We start from the raw sequence: 22,728 nt of genomic DNA, 5'->3' as shown, positions 1-22,728 counted from the left end.
TCCCACAGCAGCAGCACACCCCTCTCACTGTGTTTATATCCCAGCATGCTCTGAACACTTCCCCCTGCTTCATGCATTCACCCTCACACCTTGGTCAGCTGGGCTATCTTCTTGCTCATCTTCAGATGCAGGTCCTGCGTGTAATCCAGCGTCAAACTCCCGTCGTAAAACATGCTGGCTGTGGGAGAGGGGGAGTATTTGGAGCTGCTAGTCGAGGTGCTGTACGGAGGCTGCCAGCCTGCCCCCGTCGCCATTTTTGCAGGGAATAAAAAAACCCAAAAAGCGACGCTGTGAATGTGTGCGTAAAATGGAGCTATGCGTAAAATCCCTTCATTGTTGTGTTTGTGGATAATCTTCCAGGTTCGTGGAGAGACGGGGAGCAGGGACGGCGAGGCGCGGCACCGTCCCGTCCGTCACACGCATGAGCAGCGGGAGCGAGCGCTGGGAATGATTAGAGAGGCGGGGACGCGCACCAGATGCTCAGCCAATGGCAGGTTCAAGTGGATGTAATCGGATGTAATGCTCATAATGCTGCTGGAGGACTGTGGTGGAAAGTAACCAAGTACATTTACTTAGAGATACTGTCCTCAAGTACACATTTAAGGTACTTGTACTTTACCCAAGTATTTTCATTTTGTACCACTTTATACTTCGACTTCACTACATTTTGGAAGCCAATTTTGTACGTTTTACTCAGACTGGTTTTACTCCATTACATTTGTTTGACAAAATGTGTAACTAGCTACTTCACATTGTTAACAAAAACAACATATACATAAACTATTATATATAATTATAGTTTAAGATATCCATCTGCAGTATGAATAGAGTATTACGTACAGATAGTCTGCAATACAAAGGATATTTTTGCTTTCTGTGGGAATGCTCTTGATTCAGATGTTGTAGCATTACATCACTCTGGAGACACTGAAGCTGGGAACAATCCTGCACTGACACCTGCTGGTGATGTGCATGAACTGCAAGATTATACTAAAGGATCAGTTCATCCAAACAGTCGTAAAACAAGTGCAGAAATGCAGGGCTTGTTGCATATTACAGATTGCTAAAACACACCTAATACAACTGGGGTCCACTTCATCAACACCTTCACAGTTTTTACTCCCTATTTTTAAAACAGCTAGCCAAGATCTCATGTTATGACCCACAACTCTTGGATTAACTGTGAGATCATTCTGCATGTGCTCGCTCTAACGATTAAGGATTGATTTCCAAATTGTGAATGAAGGTCCCTGATTAACAACACCAGTTTGCATCAGGGGGGACCCAACACATATTTGTTTTAAACGTTCCTCCCCTGGCTATAACTACTAAGCCTACAGTTCCAGTTTTTGACAAAGTAATTTCATGTAGCTTTATTGTTATGTTTATAAAGTAACATAAATAACTCTAGAAGAGATTAGAGAAAAGACTAAACTAATGTACCTCCTAATTGAGTTCAATGTTTACATCACCAGTACTTATCTATCCAGGGGCGCGGGAACGGGGGTGCTCACTAAAAACGCTAAATCTGCTAAAAAGAAGATGCAGGGCATTATTACGCAGAATCTGTGTAATATGTAGCCAGGAATTAGCAATGCCTTGATAGCCTACTTCAATGAATGTCAATTCCACATTATTGGTAAAATAATATTTTACATCTTAATAGTGTGTGCTCGCGCTTTTGTGCGCGCTCTATAGTGCCCGTAATAGCGTGCACTGGAGTCCATTGTTATGCACTGTGTGTGGTTTTGCTCGGTGTATGTCAACGTCACCCCCCGTGCGTAATTAGCACATCAGACAGCACTTCAGCACCCCCACTCAAAATACCTTCCCGCGCCTCGGTAGCCTATCTATCCTTTTCCAGCTGCTCACCTATCCTATCTTGTACCTCTATTTCTGACCTATTTTGTAACTATTTATTCTACTTTTGACCTATTTTATTACGTGTTTGGTTAAAGCACTTTAAAATGACTGTGCATCACGAGGATTCGAACACACAACCTCAGGACATTAATGTTTCGTAGAGCTTATGACCTGCTCATTTGGACCTTAAAGATGTTGATTCAAAGAACAGATCACAACACAATAAGATTCATGAAATGTAAATACCGTCAACAACTTTAGAACGACTCTTTTATTTTTGAAAAAGAAATGTTTTAAGTCACTTGTAGCTTTGCCTTAAACACAATCGCCTCCAATTTCATGTATTTTTCTTTTTATAAATTAGAATGGTATATTATGCATGCAATACCGCATTAGCCGCTTAGGGTTTCATCTTCCACAGAAAAAAAACCAAACACAAAAATCCCTTAGAAGTCCAGATGGAGCTGCTTGAGAAGGGTGGAGAAGCCACATGAAGCGATGTACACAGTTTGCGGTTGCATAGTACAGTACATGAAGTTCCTCATTTTAAAACAGCATGCCGTTTCGTATTGCACATTACTGAAACTTTGTATACTGGACCTTGCTGTTCCACGTGGGTCATCGTCGTCTCATTTCAGCACATGTATACAGCGAATAGCATCTCTCAAAGACATTATGTACACTTGTTATAAAAATAATCGCCAGCAAATATTCATCTATTACTGTTCTACTGGAATAAATATGTTCTTTTGTTTTTTCCTATTTTGTTTTACACTTTCCCTCCTTTAAGTTCTGTGTTTTGTGAGGTTTTATCCATGGGAAATAAAATGTGTAATGCATTACTTTTGGAGACAATAGGCCGTTAGTAAAGTAAAAATAAATCCAGGACAGACTTCCCTTTATTGGTCTGTAAGAGAGCGTTATTGTTGTTCGGATCTAATTCTACAACATCATTCACAAAGACTTGAATCCCTTCTGATTGTCTCAAGCAGCCCAGCTCAACATTGGGTTGATTTGAATGGAAAATGGATCCCTGTTCAATCAACCAATGGGATCCATGCTACGGGGCAGAATGAGACATTCACAGTACACGTTCTTTTTCATTTGCAGTCTTCATGTTTCAGTCCATGAACCAAACACTGAAGGAGATTCACGGGGAAAATGGGCAAAGAAAACAACTTGTAAATAATCTATGCCCTTACACCAGATTCACATTGTTTTTTGCTTAATCCTTTGTGCTATAAAAGTGTTATCCCTTTCATCTAGATCTATACAAAGTGATATATTAAGAGAAAATACCATACACATTTAAATCAATGCATTATTTCGAGATGCTTTGCACCATGGGAAAACATTTGCTCAGTATTTAACATCAGGGCAGACTTTAGAGAAGTAGCTTTGCTAATTACAGTCGTCTTTTTCAAATTAAATGTCTATTATATAAGTCAGAATTAACTTTCGCATACAGACTTGCCTCACAGAATAACAGTAAAAGTAATTACTCTTATCAAATCAAACATTGTCACGCCTTGCTAGCGGCCGTAGTTTCTCAAATCTTAACAATTTAAATAACACTCTGTATAGTGTTAGAGAAATCCTTAAAGCTAATTCAACTATAGGGAATGATCACTATACTGAACATCATATTTCTCAGAAGGAAAGCGCTCTCGATGTTTAAGAGAAGCTTCAACACTTTGTCTAAACGTGCTAAAGAACTCTTTTGTGGGCTGTTAAACTGTGCAATCATGGATCATTATTCGGTAAGGTGTCTTAAGACGATGCCAAATATTGTACGGAAACGGCAGGGCATCAAAAAAGTCCCATCTCCACATGACAACTTTTGTTAGCTTATTTCTTTCAAAAAGGTGGAAGGAGTATGGAAGACCTTTGTTCTGTGATATTAAGACAAAAAACATCTATTTCATGTTCACTTGTGTCTGTTTTCAGGCTGAAACTCTGCCAGCTAGCTCTCTGTGTGATCTGGAGATGAGATAATAGATGTGTAATCACAATCTGATGATGTAAAGATAATAACAACCACAGCAGCTCTCTGTTTGCAGACACAAAGCATTGTGGGTAGGGTTCATCTTGTCCATGTTATCTTTAACAAACGTTACTTTCTACCTGCTAACGTGATCCTGAATTATTAGAAACTCTCATCACAATGGCGCCTCCATTTTTGAGTCATGCAATCCCTCTTAAACTCTCCGTGACATAAAGCCGTGCTTTCCGTTTCAGGGTTATCACTCATCTGTCATTTGGGCCATCTTTTTATTTTATTTTCTTGTTTTTTTTTTTGAGAGATGTGCCGTATACTTCTACAAACATCAACTTGCTTACAGTAGGGTTTTATTTAACGTGTGGAGGGAACATGCTCTGCAGTCAGGACAACATGCCAGCTACACAGAGAATGAACATGATGCAACCGATCCTGCCATGTCACATTTTTAATACCCTAAAAAGAAACTACAGGAAGGAACTTCAATGCTTCAATCACCATCTGAACTTTAGTTTTAACGACTTTGATTCAATGCTAATAAATGCTAAATGAACTGTAGTGTGGGCAGCAGATGCTCTTTTAGTCTATCAAACAACTAAAAAGGTGCTTTTCTTCGGGTCCACATCTCAACCTCATCTCAAGTGGTATTTTGCTATTGTGTTTTACTTTACTATCTGACATCTATTGCCTGAAGCCTCGTCCTACAGTGTGATCAGATTCTGCTGGGACACTGAGGGGTTTCCACCCAAAAGAAAATCCTAAAAGCTATGCTACAGAAAAGCTGGCCTTGCTCGAAGTGACTCTCAAATAGCAAAATAGTTTGGGAATGTGAAGCACCAGTTTTTCAAAAACTAGCAGCCCGATATCATCTGCACACAAACCCCCACCACCGTTACTCCTGTCCGCACAAATCAGGTGATTTAGAAAATTGGACCTCCGTATCTACACCTCATTATAAGAGAATCCAGAATGCTAGGTACAAAAGATCAATGAAGTGGATGCGGATCATCTATCAGCATGCATTAAGCTAAATGGAGAGGATTTATACACGGCCCAGGGTTTGGGTCAGCAGCCTTTCAGCAGTCTGTGTGCGGCGGACTTTCCTCCGACAAGGCGCCAAGTCCCGGGCCTTTTGAAGCCATCACAATCTGACATCTGACCCCTGACCCCCGACCACAACGAGCTCCATCTGCGCTGCTGAGCTCTGTTAGCACAATCCCAAAAGGAATTCATTTGACAGCATTACTAACAGGGTGGCATCCTGCAGCTCTTCACTACTGTTGATTGACGGGGGTTTGCCCTGGCAGCTTGATTTTTAAAAACAAAACACCTGATTCTGTTGGATTTTTTTTTTTTAAAGAAGAGAGAAAATAGCCAGGTAGACGAAAACAAATTAACACAAAGGTAACATTTTTGGGACCGTCTGGGCTCTGTGGCAGCGTTAGTTTGGGACTCTGGGCCGTTTGGGACCCTGGTGATGATGGGACGATGGGATGTTGCTCAGAGTCGGTGTCTGGAGTCGTGGCTGTAGCTGCCCGGAGAACTGCGGTTGCGGTGGGGCTTGTATGCATCCTGATAGGGGTCCTGGTAGTCCTGGTAGGGGTCCTGCTGCTCCCGGCTGTGCTGCGAGCCTGAAGACATGCGGTTGCGTCCCTTGTGCGCCCGCTCGTTGTGGTAGTTCTCGTCCGTTGTCATCAGGTTGCGTCGCTCGTTCGGGGTCGAGTGGTCTCCCGTGTGGTTGCTCTGTCGGATCTTTTGGCTCTGCTGATCACACGAACACATGGAGGACACAGTGAGGCTGGAGACAGCACGACTTAACTATAACACCCTGTTATGAGCGGTCAGAAAAATCAACGCGCATCCACATTAATGATCAGATTTGAAGCCATACGGCGTATATCTTGGGTACATTTTCTCATTCAGAATTCACCATGCGGTCTCTATTGTGCGGTTAATAAATAGTTTGCCTTCCACTCATCGTGAGCACCTGTCACCTGTCGTCTATTAAAGGGTGACTTTAATAGACGTGACTTATAGTTTATTTGATTTACATATTGACTGGTTAATGTGCCATTTAATTTGTGTTTTACGACCGCTGTATTCGTCTGCCTGTATTGTCTGTGTTTTATTTGTTGTAACTTTGTTCATGCTGCCCCATCTGAATGAGACTTGTTACCTGGTTAAATAAAGGATATATATATAAAGACATAACTACACTGTAGAAATGAATGACAATAAAAGCCTTGAATCTGAATGTATGCACCACGACATCAAGTCAAATTCCTCGTGATGTGTACCTGCAGTCCAGAGATGCTGGTGGGGTACGGGGTGAGGGTGGTGGGCCCCAGGTTGCGCCCCAGCAGGGGGTTCAGGGGCGTTGCCATGGAGGTGTGAGTGGCCTTCCAGTACGCCTCCAGGTACTCAGCCAGGTGCTCGCAGGCGTCCTCCAGCTGGTTCTCGTCCAGGATGATGTCGAACATTTCCTGTTGGAGGCAGATGGTCAGAGGGAGGGAGCAGGTATGCAGATACTCATGGACACAAGATGAATGACTTCCTGTTGTGTACAGACTGCCATCTTTATATTATATTAGTATGGTAAATACTGAAAAACATAAATAGATTTTAAGGGGCTGATTGGTTGAACTGAATGATAGGATACCTGCTGTGATTGGTTGAAACATGGTGAATGTGAATCCATTTTTATTTTACAATTTGATTGACTAGAGGAGATTGTGTGAGTGGAAAAGTGGGAATAAATGGCTTTATGTTCAAACCTGTTTGCAGGTGATGTGTAAATCCAAAAACATTGGTATTATAATATATATAATTTAGGTTTTAAGATACACAAAATATGTCTGAATTGTATCTGAGATGACATGGCAATCACACACATCTATCACAACAAAACAAAACAGTATTATCCTTAGCCGTTTTTAAACTGTTAGATCACCAGAAATACCAATAAGAAGGATATTTTAAAAATAAATGTACAAGATAAAACAAAACAGAGGCCTATCTTTTCCTAATAACAAAGCGCTGGTCACTCACTGGAGGACACTGAGCCAGTTTGTCCGCTGCCACCAGCTGGACGTTCAGATGTTTGCTCTGGGATTTCCCTCTGGACTTCACGAGCCGCTGCAGAACCTGCGGACAGAACACGATGCTCCACTTACTCTGAATTGATCAACTCAGTCTGAACCAACATCACGCAGCTCGGGGTCGCTCAGTCCTCTACGACGAGTGCAGAAAGGGAATCTAGCTCACGAGCAACGAAGTGACAAATAAAACAACTGGGGATATTGTGCAGATTTAATGGTGTCAGCACTAATATCCAGGCAGAATAAAAACCGTTATCATGTCTATATTTATCTTGTATAAGTCTAACATAAAATATTTGATGCATGTTTGAGTTCCCATATTATGCATTTGATGTACCAGCTCCAATATTAGTGAGAGTCCACATAAAGAGAACTTGTGTCTCTTTAGCACATTTTTATTACCGGTCACAATATCAAAATGTGACTCCTTTTAAGCCCAAATTAATGACCCACATTATGGGGCGTATTTCTCCCGTCTCCTGGTTTTCACAGGCGATATTGCTGCTTCCTGATGAGTCTGCAGACAGGTCAGTTCTCCTGGTTTGTGCAGTATAACAAGCCCCTTTCATGCTAGGAGAAGTGTGGTGTAAAACAAACCAGGATGTGACTGCATTTAAACAAATGCACCGTTTCAAATCAGACTTCTACTGATCTGTGGGAGTTCGTTGAGGAGCAGCAGACATACTCTTCCATGCAGCTGCTGCACCAGTGGAGGGTTAATATCATCCTAACATAGAGACCGTTACCTGTCACATGTCTTCTTGTTTGTCTCCACCAAATGAATGACTCTGTGGGACAGTAGCTGTGGAGATTATATCACATTTAATGTCCTTATGCTAAGTTTTGTTATGTCCAGGCTTAACATTATGATTACACCCAAGTAATAAAAACGTAATTAAACCAGTGTTTTCTTTAGAGTTTGCCCACAGAAACCACTCTCAGGTGATATGAGCTTGTCACAGATATTTGGTTGTCGTCCCGACCCTCAGTACCTTTGGCGAGGAGACTTTAACGTGGACTATTATGGGGGCCAGGGAGGTCTTGAGGAGCTGCGCCGGGTGGTTGATGGTGTCGGCGTCCAAAATCACCAGCTGGAGGGAGCGCGCCAACTCAAAGATTCTCTCAATCTCACTCTGCACCTCCGCTGGAGAGACAAGGAACAATTCAGATACACAAAACCACTATAGAAATGTCCATAGTTCTGTGTAAACAATGGATTAAACTCACCCATTATGGAATTACCTAAAGCTTTCTAGAAGTTAACTCAACGTTTTTTTGTGTTTCTATTATCATTTTCTATGTTCTTACAGGTTTAGACATTTTTTATTATTTTAAACTAAGCATACTGGGAAAAACTGAGATTATTTACCTAGACTGGAGCGAGTGTTGGATCGTTCGATGATGGCTCTCTTGCTGGGGTTGTTGAGCACAGACCTCTTTGCTAACGATATGTCTGCCGTGACTCGTGTGATAGATATCCTGTAAAAGGGTGAGAAAGAAAAAGCATTCACCGATATATTTGTCACACTATCACACACACACGATCATTACAGGGTCTAATCAGCTGCCACGTTTGTCTTACCTGCCGTCAAACCTGTGCTTAAGGAAGTCAAACAGCGCTTTCTGCATCATGTCTGTAACCTGCAGAGGAAAGAGAGAGGACAGTTAGGAAAAGGACGTACTGATTGTTTGGGATTGGTCGTTGTTATTTCGGTAATTAAGGGCTCTATTATTATAAAATGATGGATACGCGTTGAATATGGTCAGATAATTGGTTGATAGGCACCTCTTAAATGTCTCTTTTTTAAGGCTACACAGTGCATTTCCGTCTCATGGAAAACAAAACTAATCTTAGTATAGTGGATATTTTAAATAAGATAAGATTTCACCCAAAAACTTGATACTTGAGACAGTTTGTAACCCTTTTTCTTAAGTTCCCGAAGCCTAATGAAGTACAAACTGATGGCTGGACTGATGCACTTTTTTTGTGTCTCTTATCCGTCTTGCTTTTTTGTGTGTATTGCAGTTGCTCAGTTTGTCAGCTATGGATCTGTGCGTCATGTGAAGGGTGTCAGCACTTTGCAGCAGTTACAGGATGTTTTCTTAATAGTAGACGACTTTACTACTTTGATATTGAGTTGAAGCCCCTCTTTGAAGACCATCCACATCTAAAAATCCCAAATGAGTTTTTCTAAACCTCCTCCAACAAATAATAAAAGCTCTTTTCTTCCACTCATTACAGTACTGGATCTTGTCTCGTTCCTGTGTCGCTTGTACACAACACTTTCATAACCAGTAGTGGAAGCAATGAGACAGTTAAAAGCCAAAAATCTGCCAATTACTCAACATATTTTCCTCTGACCTCCTCGTCTCCTTGTTAGTCTCGCTGCAATCTGGATGTTACGTGGGCGCTGACACACTCACAATTAACTGCGCCAACAGCGAGCTATTTTGGGGACTCGGGGAAAGATGAACATCTCCCTTCAGTAATCTTGGTGCACTGCAAAGGCCCGTAAATCAGTGACAGGGGAGTTTTGATTTTCTGTCTAACGATAAGGGATGGTTGCTCACCTCATAACCTTTGAGCGAGGGTCCCACCAGCACCACAGGCCTCATGGAGGGAACCACGTCGTACGGGGGGACGTGCTCCGTCTGTCAGCACAAACACATTTTAAATCAGCAGCAAAATAAATATAAACATTAGCTTTGACATAAAAGATATGCACAGCAGAGAAGTGTAAAAGAGTCAGCTGACCTTCAATTACAGTGACATGTGTACTGCCACTCTGAGGCAAATGATAATGCATCACCAACTTACCACTTTCTGTTTCTGCTTTCCTGTAGGAGGGGAGAGAAGACAGTCGTCAGTATCTGCTGCCAGAGGACGCGCCGCCACAATATCTCAGAAAAACATGCGTCACATCAGAAAAGAATCTTTGAAAATGAAACCTAGCAATGATATACAAAAAAACACAGCATTCCTATTAGTCCTAAAGTCATATTCACACATGAGTGCAGTTCAGGGGGGGTTCATAGTCTTGTCGTTGGGTCTCAGAACGCCTGCAGTCCTCAACTGGAGGAAGAGGAGGATCATGGGAACCAAAAACGTATGCTCTACGCAGAGAATGGGGAAGGGGTTTAGAGTCTTATTCGCTCTACGTCGTTCAGGAAGTGGGCTCTAAGCTGGCTACTAACAGCCCTCTCCCCCTGACCGAAGTCCTCACCTGCCGAGGATATGAGGGGCCGGACAGAGGCAGAAACCTCATCCTCTACACTGGAAGAAGAGTTCCCTCCAGACTTACTGGAAAAGACAAGAGGGGATAAAGAAAGACAGAAACACACCATGGTATTAATGTGGGAAAATGTGCTTTAACTTACTGCAGAGGAAATGTGCAAAACAATGGACACAAATATTATTTAACGCTTATTTTATACTGCAGGATTAAACATATGGTGCTTTTTAGACTACTCAACATCTCTGAAAGGCAGCGTGCTTTACTGTATGTAGGTCTGCTGTTTTTCAGTAACTCATAATATCCCTGGTTGACGGGGTTTACTGTAAATGCCTCTTCCTGTGTGTAATGCTTTGGGACAAAAAGCCATGCTAGTAAGTGAAGCTCTGAAGCCCTCCAGTCTGGTGAGATTAGTATTAAACTCAACACCCCAGGCTTGAGGAAGTGCCTGAGAGTTACTGTACAAACTCTGGAGGACAGCACCTTCAAGACACATTACACACACTGAAACTAAGAGGCTAATTACAGCTATTAAAACTGTTACAGGCAAGTGATGGAGTAAGTATTCATAAGCAGAGCTGGGTAACAGAAGAAAAATGCAGAAATAACCGCTCTTATTCATTTTGTGTCAACGTTATATGTCATGTGACCACTGAGTTTAAGGGACGAACAGTGAGATTGAAGTGTGGTTTTCTGCGACTTACCCTTGGACTCGTCCTCTCTTCTGCTCCTGCTGCAGCCGGATGTTCTCGAGCTTCAGAGGGCTGGGGATGAAGCCGATCTCACAGCCCTCCTTCACTAACCGCCCGATCCACCAGTCGTTGTTGAACTTCTGCTCAGCACAACACAACACGAAAAAAGAGGGGAAAAACACAAGGGAAATCTTTAAAGGCAAGGCACGTTTATTTATATAGCACCTTAACACAAAGTAATTCAAAGTGCTTTACAAAAATGAAAGACAAAATAATAAGACATGAATCAAAGTTACAGTGCAGTGTAACATGTGAATAGTTCAATTAAAAGAGTAACCTCATGTTTTACAGATCTGTGTATTAAACAACGATCACATAATCTACTTATTTCTATAAATAGTTATCACCGCAATATACCGTATTTAATTTTGTCTAAATGTACATTATTTAATTTCATATTCTTTTCTTCTACATATCATATTCTATTTACATGTATATAGACTTCTTGCACTATTTTCTTTATTTGTGTATTTTATTATACATGTTGCATCGTTGGAGGAGCTCAGGTCAGAAGAATTTCATAGATTTTTGTTTGAGAAATCCACATTTCAAGAGAAATTGAGAAACTGGGATCGATGGTAGGCAAAAAAATACAGACAAATATCTTGATAATTGGTTAATCATTAAGGAAACTGCTATTTTAAGTCTTTAAAAATGAAGAAATGTGCTGTTCACTGGGTTTCATATCATATTACAGTGGATTTTAGTCTGAGAAATCCACATTTTGAGAGGATTTGAGAAACTGGGATCCATAGTAGACGTAAAAATACAGACAACTATCTCAGCAGGTGTCATGTGTAAGTTAAAAAGCACCTCTTTTATGTGGAGGAAATCCTTGGCGTCGAAGGAGATGGCGGTGGCCGGCACTGGAACATCCTCATCCAGAGCGCCACAGTAGCTGACGTTCGTCCTCACAGCGAACGCCACAGGTTTAGTCTGCAGGACGGACACACACAACATTTAGCCAATAAGATCACTATATATCCCTCTACAAAGTGAGCAGGGACGGTTTCAGACTAATGTACATTTCCCAAAGATATTGAAGTGACTGTTATTTTGTATATATATATATATATATTGATTGTTGTGCTTTTATCATTTCTACAACTCTTATTTTTCTGTGATAGAGTGATTGGAGCACATTCTACTTTGTCACAAAACAAAAATCATGAAGTTCGGTTCTTTTATGAATTTATAATGGAGTCTTCTGAAAATGTGCTGGGTCAAAAATATACATACAAAAAGAACCAAACTTCATGATTTTTGTTTTGTGACAAAGTAGAAAGTCCTCCAATCACTCAGTCACAGGAAAATAAGAGTTGTAGAAGTTATTGAAAAGTCAAGACTGTCATGAAATACGTGTTCTTTACAAGTTTGACCACAACTGTATACATATTTTTATTTATTTTTTGTATTCGGGATTGTGCGAAACGGTATTTCGATCTCTCCGTCTGTACACACAAACTGAAATATTGACAATAAAGTAGGCTTTTGACACAGCCATTAGCTCCAGTTTTCTCATTAGCCTTTCTAGTGTGTGAATTTAAACGTAGCAGCAGATGAATTAGTCTAAGAGCACCTTGGCTCTCTCCAGCTGGACGGTGGCCTGCTGCTCCCTCTCCTGCGGGCTCTGTCCCGGTCCTTGGCTCTGGCTGGGGCTCTGGCTCTGGACCGGAGCCGGCACCTCGCGCTCCTCCTCCAGAGAGACATCTGAGTCTGATGGTCTGCTAGTGTATGAATCAGCTGAGCCCTGCAAACACACAACACAAAAGCCTTGAACCTTGCAAACTCACGTTGGTAGAGCAGCAACAAAAACAATGCATTGAAAGTCAAAACTATGAGAAACTAGGTTAAATTATTATATCAATTGTCAAAATGATGAGATGTGAATCAAAAGTATCATTTAAAGAATACATTATCTTACAATCTGATATCATGGGGTCATTTTTATTTTATTTTATGCATTTTTTCTTATCCTTTTCTTGGCAGAACTGGGTGGGTTTTAGATACCTACTACTAACGATAGACTTGATTATTTTGGGTGATATTGGGACCATCAAAGTCTGTTTCCCCGATGTTTCAGAGACCAGAATCAACTGTTAAAGGCACTTATAGTAAAATAGTCATGTCAGGCGATATTGTGGTAATATTTTGACCACTTTCCAGCAAATACAGAGGGCAAAAGCTACATTGAAAAGTAACAGGAAATGCCACAGTATTGTAAATGTGAGATCAACGCAAGGCTTTTAAACAGTAGCACTCCTAAGAGGGTTGATTCATTGAGGCATCGCTCCAATATCAAGGAGAGAAAAAGTGGACGTAATGGCTTAAAAAGACAAAAGTACTGTAGTTCCATCCAAGAGATACAGCTGCAAAGAAAAACCAGATCCACTTAAGGAAAAGCTTCTTTATGGGACCGAAGACTGTCTTTTTGGGTTCACATCAACTTGCATGGCCAAGTCCAGCCTGGTGTCTTGGCACTGTGAATGCAATACAGGTGAAATAGATGATGTAGAAAAGAGACGCCTGCCAGGAGCATCAAACAAAGTGGAATTTTCTTTCCCGTAACGTCAGCAGTTTGTATGACTACACACACTGCAAAAATCACACTTACAGTAACACATCATTCTGATTACGACTCCCTAAAAAAGGCGGAGCAGATTATGCATCTTTTGGACCAGGATGTTTTATTTTACTTTCACTTGCCTGATGTTATCGTTCCTACAGTCATGCCACTGACACACAGTGCAGCATATCTACGCCTTGTGCACATTTCCACACATTAACTCGTACATAATCACAGAGGCTGAAGCGTGTGGAAACATCAATGTCCGGGCTAGTCACGGTTTTATGGAAGACCAAACCCCAGGAGAGGAAAGAAATATGCATTGCAAGTGAAAACTGAAGATAAATGATGATATAAATTGTAAAAAATTGAAAGAGATGTATGAGATACAAGCTAAATATGTAGGAAATGTATCGTTTAATCTCACAACCTGACTTTGTTGGTAGATTTCCATTTAATTGTATGCGTTTCATGCATGAGTTTTAGATTCCTCCTCATTACAAAAGGACAAATTAATTCCTGGGCTGCTGCATTGAGTATTTGCAGGATTCTAAGATACTGTAAATATGAGAAAATAAATGAATATATATATATATATATATATATATATATATAGATAGAGGAGATATGCATTTACAATTGACCCTTTTATTCCCAGGCTTTTATCCATATAGATCGGCTAATATTTGTCCTGGAATGATTTACCAAATACCACAGATCACATACACGTAGAGATTTAGAAGCCAGAAATGAGGATTCCTAACTCTGCTGTATCAATGATTTCTCCATCCTTATTAAAAATACATTAGTTTCAAATGTGTCCTCTGCCATTTCTGCTTGATGACACATTGAGTCATTTGAAAAATACTATGAATCATTAGCATTAAGATTCATCACCAAAAGGTAATTGGCTTCTTCTGCATGAATCAAGACACTTGGAGAGGTTTTTAAAACAAAAATAAAAAGCAAATAACAGGAAACTTTAGTTGGATTGATGCAACTTTAAAAAGGGCAAACACTTTAAAATAACTGATAATTTTTAATCAGTCATTTTTGTGCATATCTCTGCATTAATCCTGCACCATTTTGACATACGAGGGGAGGTAAGAGTTGCACAACGAGTGGATATGAAATATAGTATTTTGTGATCAGATTTCTCTTTCTTTCCTTGCTGTCCTTTTTCTTGCACTCTGTAAGGTTTTTTTTGTATTTCACTTAAGTGCTTTGAGACATGCTCGACTTGCAGTATTTGATCCCGCCACACAGGGAGAATTCCAGTAATGCAACTGTTCCGTTTTTTTTTTTTTGCTGGGACATGTCTGGACCAAGTGCTTTCTTCTGCTGTGTTAATCTAAACAATCAGCCACTAATGAAGATTCAATTAAGGAAGACCATTAGTCTCCAGAAGATCAATCAAGCTGGTCATCCCAGCTAAGCACTTTTCGGTTTTTACAAGCAAGCAGCAGCAGCAAGGTCTGACATCAGCTCGTCTTCATCGTGTGCATCAAATCACAAAGTGCTATGTTTGAGGGAGCCAAAAGGAAATATCAAGCTTAGTGGGTCTTAGTACGATTTCTAAACAACTCAGATTCAGTGCTCTAATAGGTAAATAGTCAAGTATGGTAAAAGTAACGTATTAAAAAGGGGCATTTCACAGATTTTACACGTCATGATAAGTAGTAGAGGCTCTGAAAATGGTTTTATTATGTCCTCTTTGGCTTTTTAAAGCGAGGACAATAACCTCTAATGATGTCACAGTGATGTCCTGAGGGTTATCTAAGCATGAGATGCTTTTTAACCAAAAAAGCTTGGATAAGAAACTGGGAATTTAGAGTTTGCAGGGAGGGTATAATGGTAAAATAAGTTGAATAGTGGGATTGGTGGTTAAACCCATACATTACAACGGACTACAAATAAGGACATCTTGGCCTTTGCTTCTTCCAATGAGACCAGTCCTTTTTGTAACTTCCATCTATCGCAGGTCCATCAAATGTATGAAAATGTAACACCTTGACTATCACTTTTAGAGTAACAGATATCATTTAATATACAATAGATTCCTGTTTGTGGCAAGCCTGAGAAGTTGACTCCAATGCCCCTACAATACAATCGTCATTGTATTTGTCCTCAAGACCATTTAGCCTCCATATTTTTTTGTATAAGTCCTTCAATCCAACACTAGCAAGTGCCTGTGAACATCATCTCATGCATCTGTGTGGAAGCGTTAAGGTAGCACTGTAGCATCCGAGCTATTATCCAATGGAGTAGCTTCAGCATGTGACTCATCAGCATCAGAGTCCACTTAATGACATCACGATGCATGTTTCTCCTCGGCAGAGCCTATACATAACGCAGTCACAGGGTCACGTCAAAAATACCCGGCTGCATTTTTCTTAAAGTGATAAATGCTGAAACATTTATCATCTGGATGTGACCATGTTATGGGCCTTAGGGGAGAAAGGAGTGATTAACATCTTTCCATCTTTGGTCCATCTCTGAGAGTGTGATGAAGACTAAATGTCTCGTTCATACTTAAATCATGTAGACATCACATGAAGAAACACAAATCACACGCACATACAGATGTACAGAAATGTATAAATTGCTGTGTGAATGTCACACGTCAGAAGCCATCTGCCTAATGTGCACCCCCCCTCCACACACACACACACACACACACACACACACACACACACACACACACACACCCACCCAACCCCCTTCCAGTGAAGCATAGCCCACGATCACGCTACACTGTACCCATCAAAGGCCTCCTGTGTGTGTGAGAGTGCAGTTCTTTCATCAATAAACCCACAGCAGATCCACACACACATCCGAACACTCACCGCCTCCGAGTCTTCAAATCCATGCAGGTACAAATTGTCATACATGGAGGTTTGATATTCCAACGAGCGCCTCTAGAAGAATGAGGGGGAAAAACGAGAGTGGAGGCGAAGCAGGAAGGAGGGGGCACCTCAGAGGAGGAAACAAAAAAGGATGGATGGGGGGAATGACGACAATCCCTTCTCTCCCACAGCAGAGAAGAATAATTTAAAAAAAGATCTCCCCTCCCGTTGGATCACGCCTGGTCCTCCGGAGGCCCGTTGATGGATGCAGCTTCTCCCTGATCTCACGGCGCTGCTGGCTGGCTTCACATTATAGGATGGAGAGGCTCTCCCTGGAGGTAGCCCAATCCTGGCTTTTCATTTCATCACACACACACACACACACATATACATATACACAACGAGCAGCAATAGCAGCAGCAGCAGCAGCAGCAGCAGAGCAGTGGATCCTTCCTCAATATCCAAGCCTGATGACAGAGTCAATGTGCAGGCAGCTGATTGGCTGGCTGGCTGTCCACTCAGCTTGGATGAGCGCTTTCCTTGATTTTTTTATTTTTTTGTGCGGGGAGGTAGCAAGGATCGGGGGAGGGGGATGGAGGAGGAAAAAGAGGGGAGCAGCATCCTCCATTTCCCTGTAAGCGCTCATCCTCACTCGCCTATTCATCCTCCAGAGAGAGCAGATAAATACCTCCAATCCCATTGTGATTACACGCAGAGGGTTCATTCATTTATACACTGGATCCATGTGTTTGAAAAATGGCATTTGTTTCCACATGTGAAGCAAATCCAGAGTGACATTTCTATATAGTCACATGGTCTCAATAGGTGGACACATGCATTTCGTTTTTAGGGAGACTTAGTGTATTGGACAACAAGGATTTTAGAAAGACCACATTTCCCCCCCAGTGCATTAGGACTCAATGTTTTATATTGCTGGATATTTTTATTGTGGTAAAGAAAATGTAATCATGGTTACAAACCTCTATGGAACATGTGTCAAACATCAAACTCAAGGCCCGGGGGCCAAATCAGGCCCTTGGTGGAATTAATTTCGGCCCACAGGATAATTTCTAATTACTATTAGATCTGGCCCGCCGGTATATTGCACCTTCACTCAATCCTGAGGGTCTCCTCAGCTCAGAGCCTGACCCCAAACATTGATGAACTTGCACCCAAGATGAGATGCCACGTATCTGGCTTGAACTAGCATCACAGAGCAGCACACTGAGTTTCAATGGATGTTTCCTTCTGCACGTTTTCTCTCACGACAACAGGGCATGTTTGGTTTGTTCTTTGAGGGAAATAGTTTTTTTGAAGCTGTGGAAAAATGTAACCATAAGAAATGAATGCAGCTGCTTATTTAATGTGTAATGTTGTTTTTATAGGCAATTATTTAAGCTTTGTTAGTTCCAGGTTTAATATGTGCAATAAGTTCATTTCAATACGTTTTGCAATAAACATTGAACCAGTCCGGCCCTCGACTAGCACCCATTTTTTTATTTTGGCCCACTGTGTATTTGAGTTTGACGCCCCTGATCTATAGACTATGAATGCTTTACTTCTTCTTGATCATATATTTAATGATCTGTATCACAAAAAATATCTAACTTTATTCCAGAATTCTGGAAGGCAATTATTTTAAATGTATGTAAAACCAACTATTTGTTATTATATTAAAATGTTTGTATTTTTTAACAATAGGATACTGTAGGCATCAGTATCGATATCCAGCCCCAGGTCTTTATGTATTTATTTCCTATTTAAACTTCTTATATCCAAAATAATCTAAGGTTTAAGTCTCATCATAACTTTAAAAATGATATCTCAAATGGCCAGTTTCTTGTATTTTTTTATTGTATAATTTCGGACAATTTAAACGCACTCGAACCATCTCTCTTAATAAAGCTTGTGTAATGTACTTAACATGAAATTGAAGCTATGGATATATCGAAATCTGTCTTTCCTTAACTGCAATTAGGAAATGGTTAATGAAAATGTAATCATTTCCCAACCAGTGACAGTATTCTACTTTAAATCCCAGGCTTGTGTGTCAGTACCTGTCTGAGGATGAAGCTGGTGGAGGTGGTGCTGCCATCAGATCTCTTCAGGCGGCTCCTCCTGGAATAAGTCCCTCGATTCACCTGAGTGGGAAAATATAACAAGATTTCATCCTGTAGAAACACTTTCTATGTTCAAGAGTCTCTGAATTTCTCTTTGTGAGAATCCGTTACATCTGTATGATTGCATTAAATGAAGCCTTATGCAGCTAATACACGATCCACTGGCTTTTTCATATATTTAATACATGTTTTTTTAAAGTACAGTAATAACATCAGCCCTACAAACACACTTGCAGGTACGATACCCATAACGCACCACAAAATCAGATGCTTACTGGATGTCTTTTCACTAGCTGCACACTACTTTCCTCCGTACCGCCTGACTTTCTCCATTTTGTTCCGTTTCTCATCCAAAAAGTCCAAATATAACCAGCAGAGTTAATCTCCAGGGAGCTAAATTAATTATCTGCCAGTGATTTGCCCCATTTCTGTTCAAGTCTCCAGAGTTAATGACAATGTCAGTGTAAAAAAGACAGAACCTACTTCCCTGAATTTATAAAACAGGGCAACTAATCTGGGCCAGCATCTCGCCTCTGTCTCAAATCAAGCCAAAACCAAGAAGAGATGTGAAAAATAAAGTTGGCTAACTCTCTGAATAATGTTCTATAATAATCCGCCTGTTGCCTCTAACGATCAATCAAGTCAAAAGAAAAGAATAGTTATCTAACAGAGGAAGATACAGTCCTGTAATTACAGGTGAACACATTATACCTTTAAAAATACATTTTAAATCTTGAAGAAAACGTGAAATGATTCTTGTATATTTGGTATAAGCTGTGGTCCACCTAGCAGCATTTCATTTCAATGCAATGGCTTTGAATGAACAACTAAGTTTAACACAATAAAATGAAATGCTGCATGGTTTGGGAGTTGACAAGCAATAGTATTTATTCAATCAATAACATGATATACATTTCAATTATAACCATATTTATGCTATCTATCCACCCATAAAAACATTAACATGATGCAAAAAATGTCAAGAGACAAAAACATTAATGTTAGTCCCACTGAAATTAACTTTTTGTTGCTCTGAAAGAACATTATGGTATAGCCAAATAGAAAAACGATATAGTTCTCAAGTAAGTAAACGTACACCTGGTCTAAAATGCATATTTTAGACCAATTAATCAACATAAGTGGTTTTGTTGGTTAGAAAAAGGTCTCAAACCCGAGTTAAATCAGGGCATTTTGGTCACAGGGAGTCATGGAGTATTTCCCAGCTTGCAACTTTTAGTAGAAAGGTGTTCAAATGTAAAAAAAGGTACAACTTTTTGCCTGAGACTCACTCGGTATTCAGCGTTGACAGAGTAAACAACTGTTCGTTATTATTTGCCGTAAAGTAACTGTCGCGAAGTAATCATCCATTTAGATAGTTCATTAAGAACCAACCTGAAAGATGGGCGCTTGGATGCCCTCTCCGATTTTGTTCCGTATGTAGATGTGTCGAGACATTTCTGCCAGGACATCGGTCCAGAGGCCGGGCTGCTGCTCCGGGCCGGTCCAGCGGAGGGAGTTCGGGTTCCGGTGCTCCAGCTTCAGGTGTTCCGCTGCTTCCTGCAGGATCTCTCTCTCATGCACAGGCTGCTTCTGCACCTGAGTGATGGACGGAACTATTTTTATCAAACCGAAGGGGTGGGGGCGAGATTAAATTAGCCTGAAAAGTAGGGTAGCTGTCTTAAAGAGGCACATTGTGACTATTTTCAGGGTTGGTTGCAACAGGGAGCAATTCATGATACACATGAACATGTTTTGTACTTAGTTTACACTAGGAAAAAAAGTCAAAATTATCAGCATCCAAATATACTCAAAGTACCAACAGTAAAAAGTTGACTCCATGCATTACATTAATGCACACAATGTTGACAATATTGCTTACTGCACATTATTGCATTCTGTTTCAATGTAAATTGCTGCTTTATTTTATTGCTATATTTTGTATTACAGTGTTCTTAATATAGTTCGTTATCTGTCGTCTTTTTTTATACGTTTGTTTTTTATTACTTTTATGTATGCACCATGACATCAAGTCAAATTCCTCATACGTGTAAACCTACCTGGTGATAAACCTGTTTCTGATTCTGATTCTAAAAGTAGTCATTGTGCAGTTATATGATATGTTTTATAATGATTGATCATTAAAGTGTTCTCAAAGCTGGTAAAGGTGCAGCTAGTTTGAATGACTTTGTATACTGCAGGGTAGCTTGTGAATTTACTCCAGGTGGAACTAAAGTCTGATTGATTATATTTCACATCAGTAATCCACATCTGTAAAGTAACTAAAGGTATTAAATACACGTAGTGACCTCTGAATTCTTATCAGGAAGAAGTACAAAAGCAACACATGGTACCTCAAAATTGTACTTTTGCCTATACAGTAATATTGTTGATGCTACTCCAACAAGGTTGTGGCATATTCTTATAATAGAGTATTGTTCAAAAGTAGGCAATTAGGTCATGCATTGGAGCTTTCACTGTTAATCTCTGCAAAATAGTGCTCTTTATATGGAGTTTAAAACCCACAAAGCATTATACATCCATCCCCATGCCTAATTGTGTACAAATCTCTTAGTAGAGTTGCCAAAATAGTTCAATTTCATCAGTGCCCAGCTTTGTGTTTTAACACTTTCTGTGCTGAGATCAATAGCCAAATGTACGTCTGGTGCTATTTCAATGCATATTGTGCTGTGCAAACGGTTGCAGCAAACCCCTCCTTTAGATCTGAGGATCACCTAAGGTGTATTAATACCGGTAATTTTAGAAATACTGCATGCTGTGACTGTCTTTGCCCAGCAGATGGCACCATTGTCATTCAAAACAGCTAAGGGTGTTTTAAGGGCCAGTAATCAAGGTGAGGTATTTTAGTGCTGCAGGTCTAGAGGGTGGTGTCATGAGATGCATGAAGGTCAATATTCTGAATTTGGGCACATAATCCATTGTGTATCTGTCTTAAAAATATGTTATGTATACAAGAGTAAGCCATTAACCTTGCTCACTTCATTGATAACACCATTATAGTTGTGTTTGTGTAAATAACATGTCTGTCATGTCTTAAAAAGCCCTGCAGCAGGGGATCAGCTACAGACACATGTTACATATTCCTTTTAACAGGAGCAATTTGTATTCTTGTTTGACTCTTCCGGTGGACAAAAATAACTGAGAACACTTTGCCAGTGATCATGCAGTCCTCCATCTATCTTTCCAATATATTTCACGCTGAGTGCTCCACATCTGCAGGTTGTTACCTGAGTGTCTCTGCACTCACCTAGCCTTAAAATATCTGAGTCACTATGCTTTGAATAGCTCTCTCCTGCTGTTGAACCGGAAGATTGGACCACTTTTAAACCACTTTGTTGCCTGATGAATCCCTTGAGACAGCCGCGTGGTCCAGTGGCACGTATTTGTGGCTTTACAGCAGAAGCATGTGAGTCCAAGAAACGACAAATGTAGTAACAGCTTTCTACGTCTCTGAGAACTTTTTATTTATAAGGTCCTTCAAAGATATGAAAATGAGCCGCTTTGTTTCATGGATTTATGTCTTCACGTGTTCAGCGACACTTTGATCAGTCAAATCTTTTAAGAGTGGACGTGGTGGATTAACAAACTTTAAAGTGGGAGGATTAAGTTGTTTTTTCATGGTTGGACACTTTTGATCCAGACTGATTTTATAGGAGCAGCATTTGAATGAACTTTTGGATGTGAAATGAAGTCTAAATTGCCCTTAATGGTTAAACCTAAATAAAATAACACTACACAACCAGAATATAAGTTAAAATGGACTCAAACTGTGCAAAACTCAATTCTTACAATTGTTTATTTTGGCATCATGTTGGCTAAAATGTACGATAAGTCAATACAAATCAAGCTATAATTATAAAAAGTATAAGTAAATAATAGAAAAATCATTGTGGTCATGTCCATATATCCATAAGTGAAAGACCTAGTAGAAATAGTTATTATAATACAGTCTTATGTTGTGTTTGAGACCATGATTTTGTATAATTATGAATACGTTTAGGAAAGAATCCACCAAAACCCACACAAGAGTCAAATGTGAAGGGGTCGTTGTTGAGGCATTTTCTTGAGTGTTTTTTTGTAATATTTATGGACTTCAATTTTATCCAGTTTTCTAAATGGAAGAGCAAAGAAGACATTCAGATGAATAAATAAATGAAAGTAGTGCCCAAGTGACCCAGAGGTTTTACCAGCAGATTAAACTCTCCCTGCTCGCTGGACTATGAATAATAAACA

The 22,728-nt window shown here is 40.2% G+C and overlaps 2 protein-coding genes across 7 annotated transcripts in view; both read right to left on the bottom strand.

Annotated features, from left to right (window-relative positions):
- zgc:85722 (uncharacterized protein LOC407982 homolog) overlaps positions 1–388 on the bottom strand; it is a 31,245-nt gene extending 30,857 nt beyond the window's left edge. For 2 of the 3 annotated variants that reach the window (XM_034151035.1, XM_034151037.1), the window contains exon 1: positions 90–254. In XM_034151035.1, the coding sequence (XP_034006926.1) occupies positions 90–254 (165 nt within the window). Of the gene's footprint in view, positions 1–89 lie in introns of all 3 variants that reach the window. The other variant, XM_034151036.1, reaches the window with a different exon arrangement.
- Positions 389–2,119: 1,731 nt separating this feature from the next.
- On the bottom strand, positions 2,120–19,990 carry LOC117499242 (voltage-dependent L-type calcium channel subunit beta-4-like). 4 transcript variants are annotated; one of them, XM_034151621.1, is made up of 15 exons: positions 19,871–19,946; positions 18,782–18,825; positions 18,415–18,498; positions 12,525–12,695; positions 11,759–11,881; positions 10,898–11,025; positions 10,185–10,261; positions 9,779–9,798; positions 9,532–9,612; positions 8,543–8,601; positions 8,330–8,439; positions 7,953–8,104; positions 6,911–7,006; positions 6,160–6,345; positions 2,120–5,626 (listed from the first exon to the last, which is right to left on the bottom strand). In XM_034151621.1, exons 1-15 carry the CDS (start codon positions 19,944–19,946, stop codon positions 5,363–5,365), a joined length of 1,671 nt encoding a protein of 556 aa, XP_034007512.1. In that variant the 3' UTR covers positions 2,120–5,362. The 4 variants fall into 4 exon arrangements, with proteins under 4 accessions (XP_034007512.1, XP_034007511.1, XP_034007513.1 ...); XM_034151620.1 differs by lacking the exon at positions 18,782–18,825 and having other exon boundaries at positions 19,870–19,990; XM_034151622.1 differs by lacking the exons at positions 18,415–18,498; positions 18,782–18,825; positions 19,871–19,946 and adding an exon at positions 16,358–16,771.
- Positions 19,991–22,728: the final 2,738 nt, after the last annotated feature.

This window comes from Trematomus bernacchii, unplaced genomic scaffold, assembly GCF_902827165.1.
Source record: "Trematomus bernacchii unplaced genomic scaffold, fTreBer1.1, whole genome shotgun sequence".
Lineage (NCBI taxonomy): Eukaryota > Metazoa > Chordata > Actinopteri > Perciformes > Nototheniidae > Trematomus > Trematomus bernacchii.
The sequence above is the reverse complement of the archived record's forward strand: the minus strand, read 5'-3'. Positions and strand labels throughout refer to the sequence as shown.

Bases quoted from the DNA above. Each gene is read 5' to 3' on its own strand.
- LOC117499242 (XM_034151621.1), bottom strand. From the start codon at position 19,946: ATGTCCTGGCAGAAATGTCTCGACACATCTACATACGGAACAAAATCG. The intron at 18,826-19,870 runs GGTTGGTTCTTA...GACTTTTTGGAT, and splicing joins ATCCAAGCGCCCATCTTTCA to GAGAAACGGAACAAAATGGA. The intron at 11,026-11,758 runs GTGCTTTTTAAC...TGTGCTGAGCAG, and splicing joins ATTTCCTCCACATAAAAGAG to AAGTTCAACAACGACTGGTG.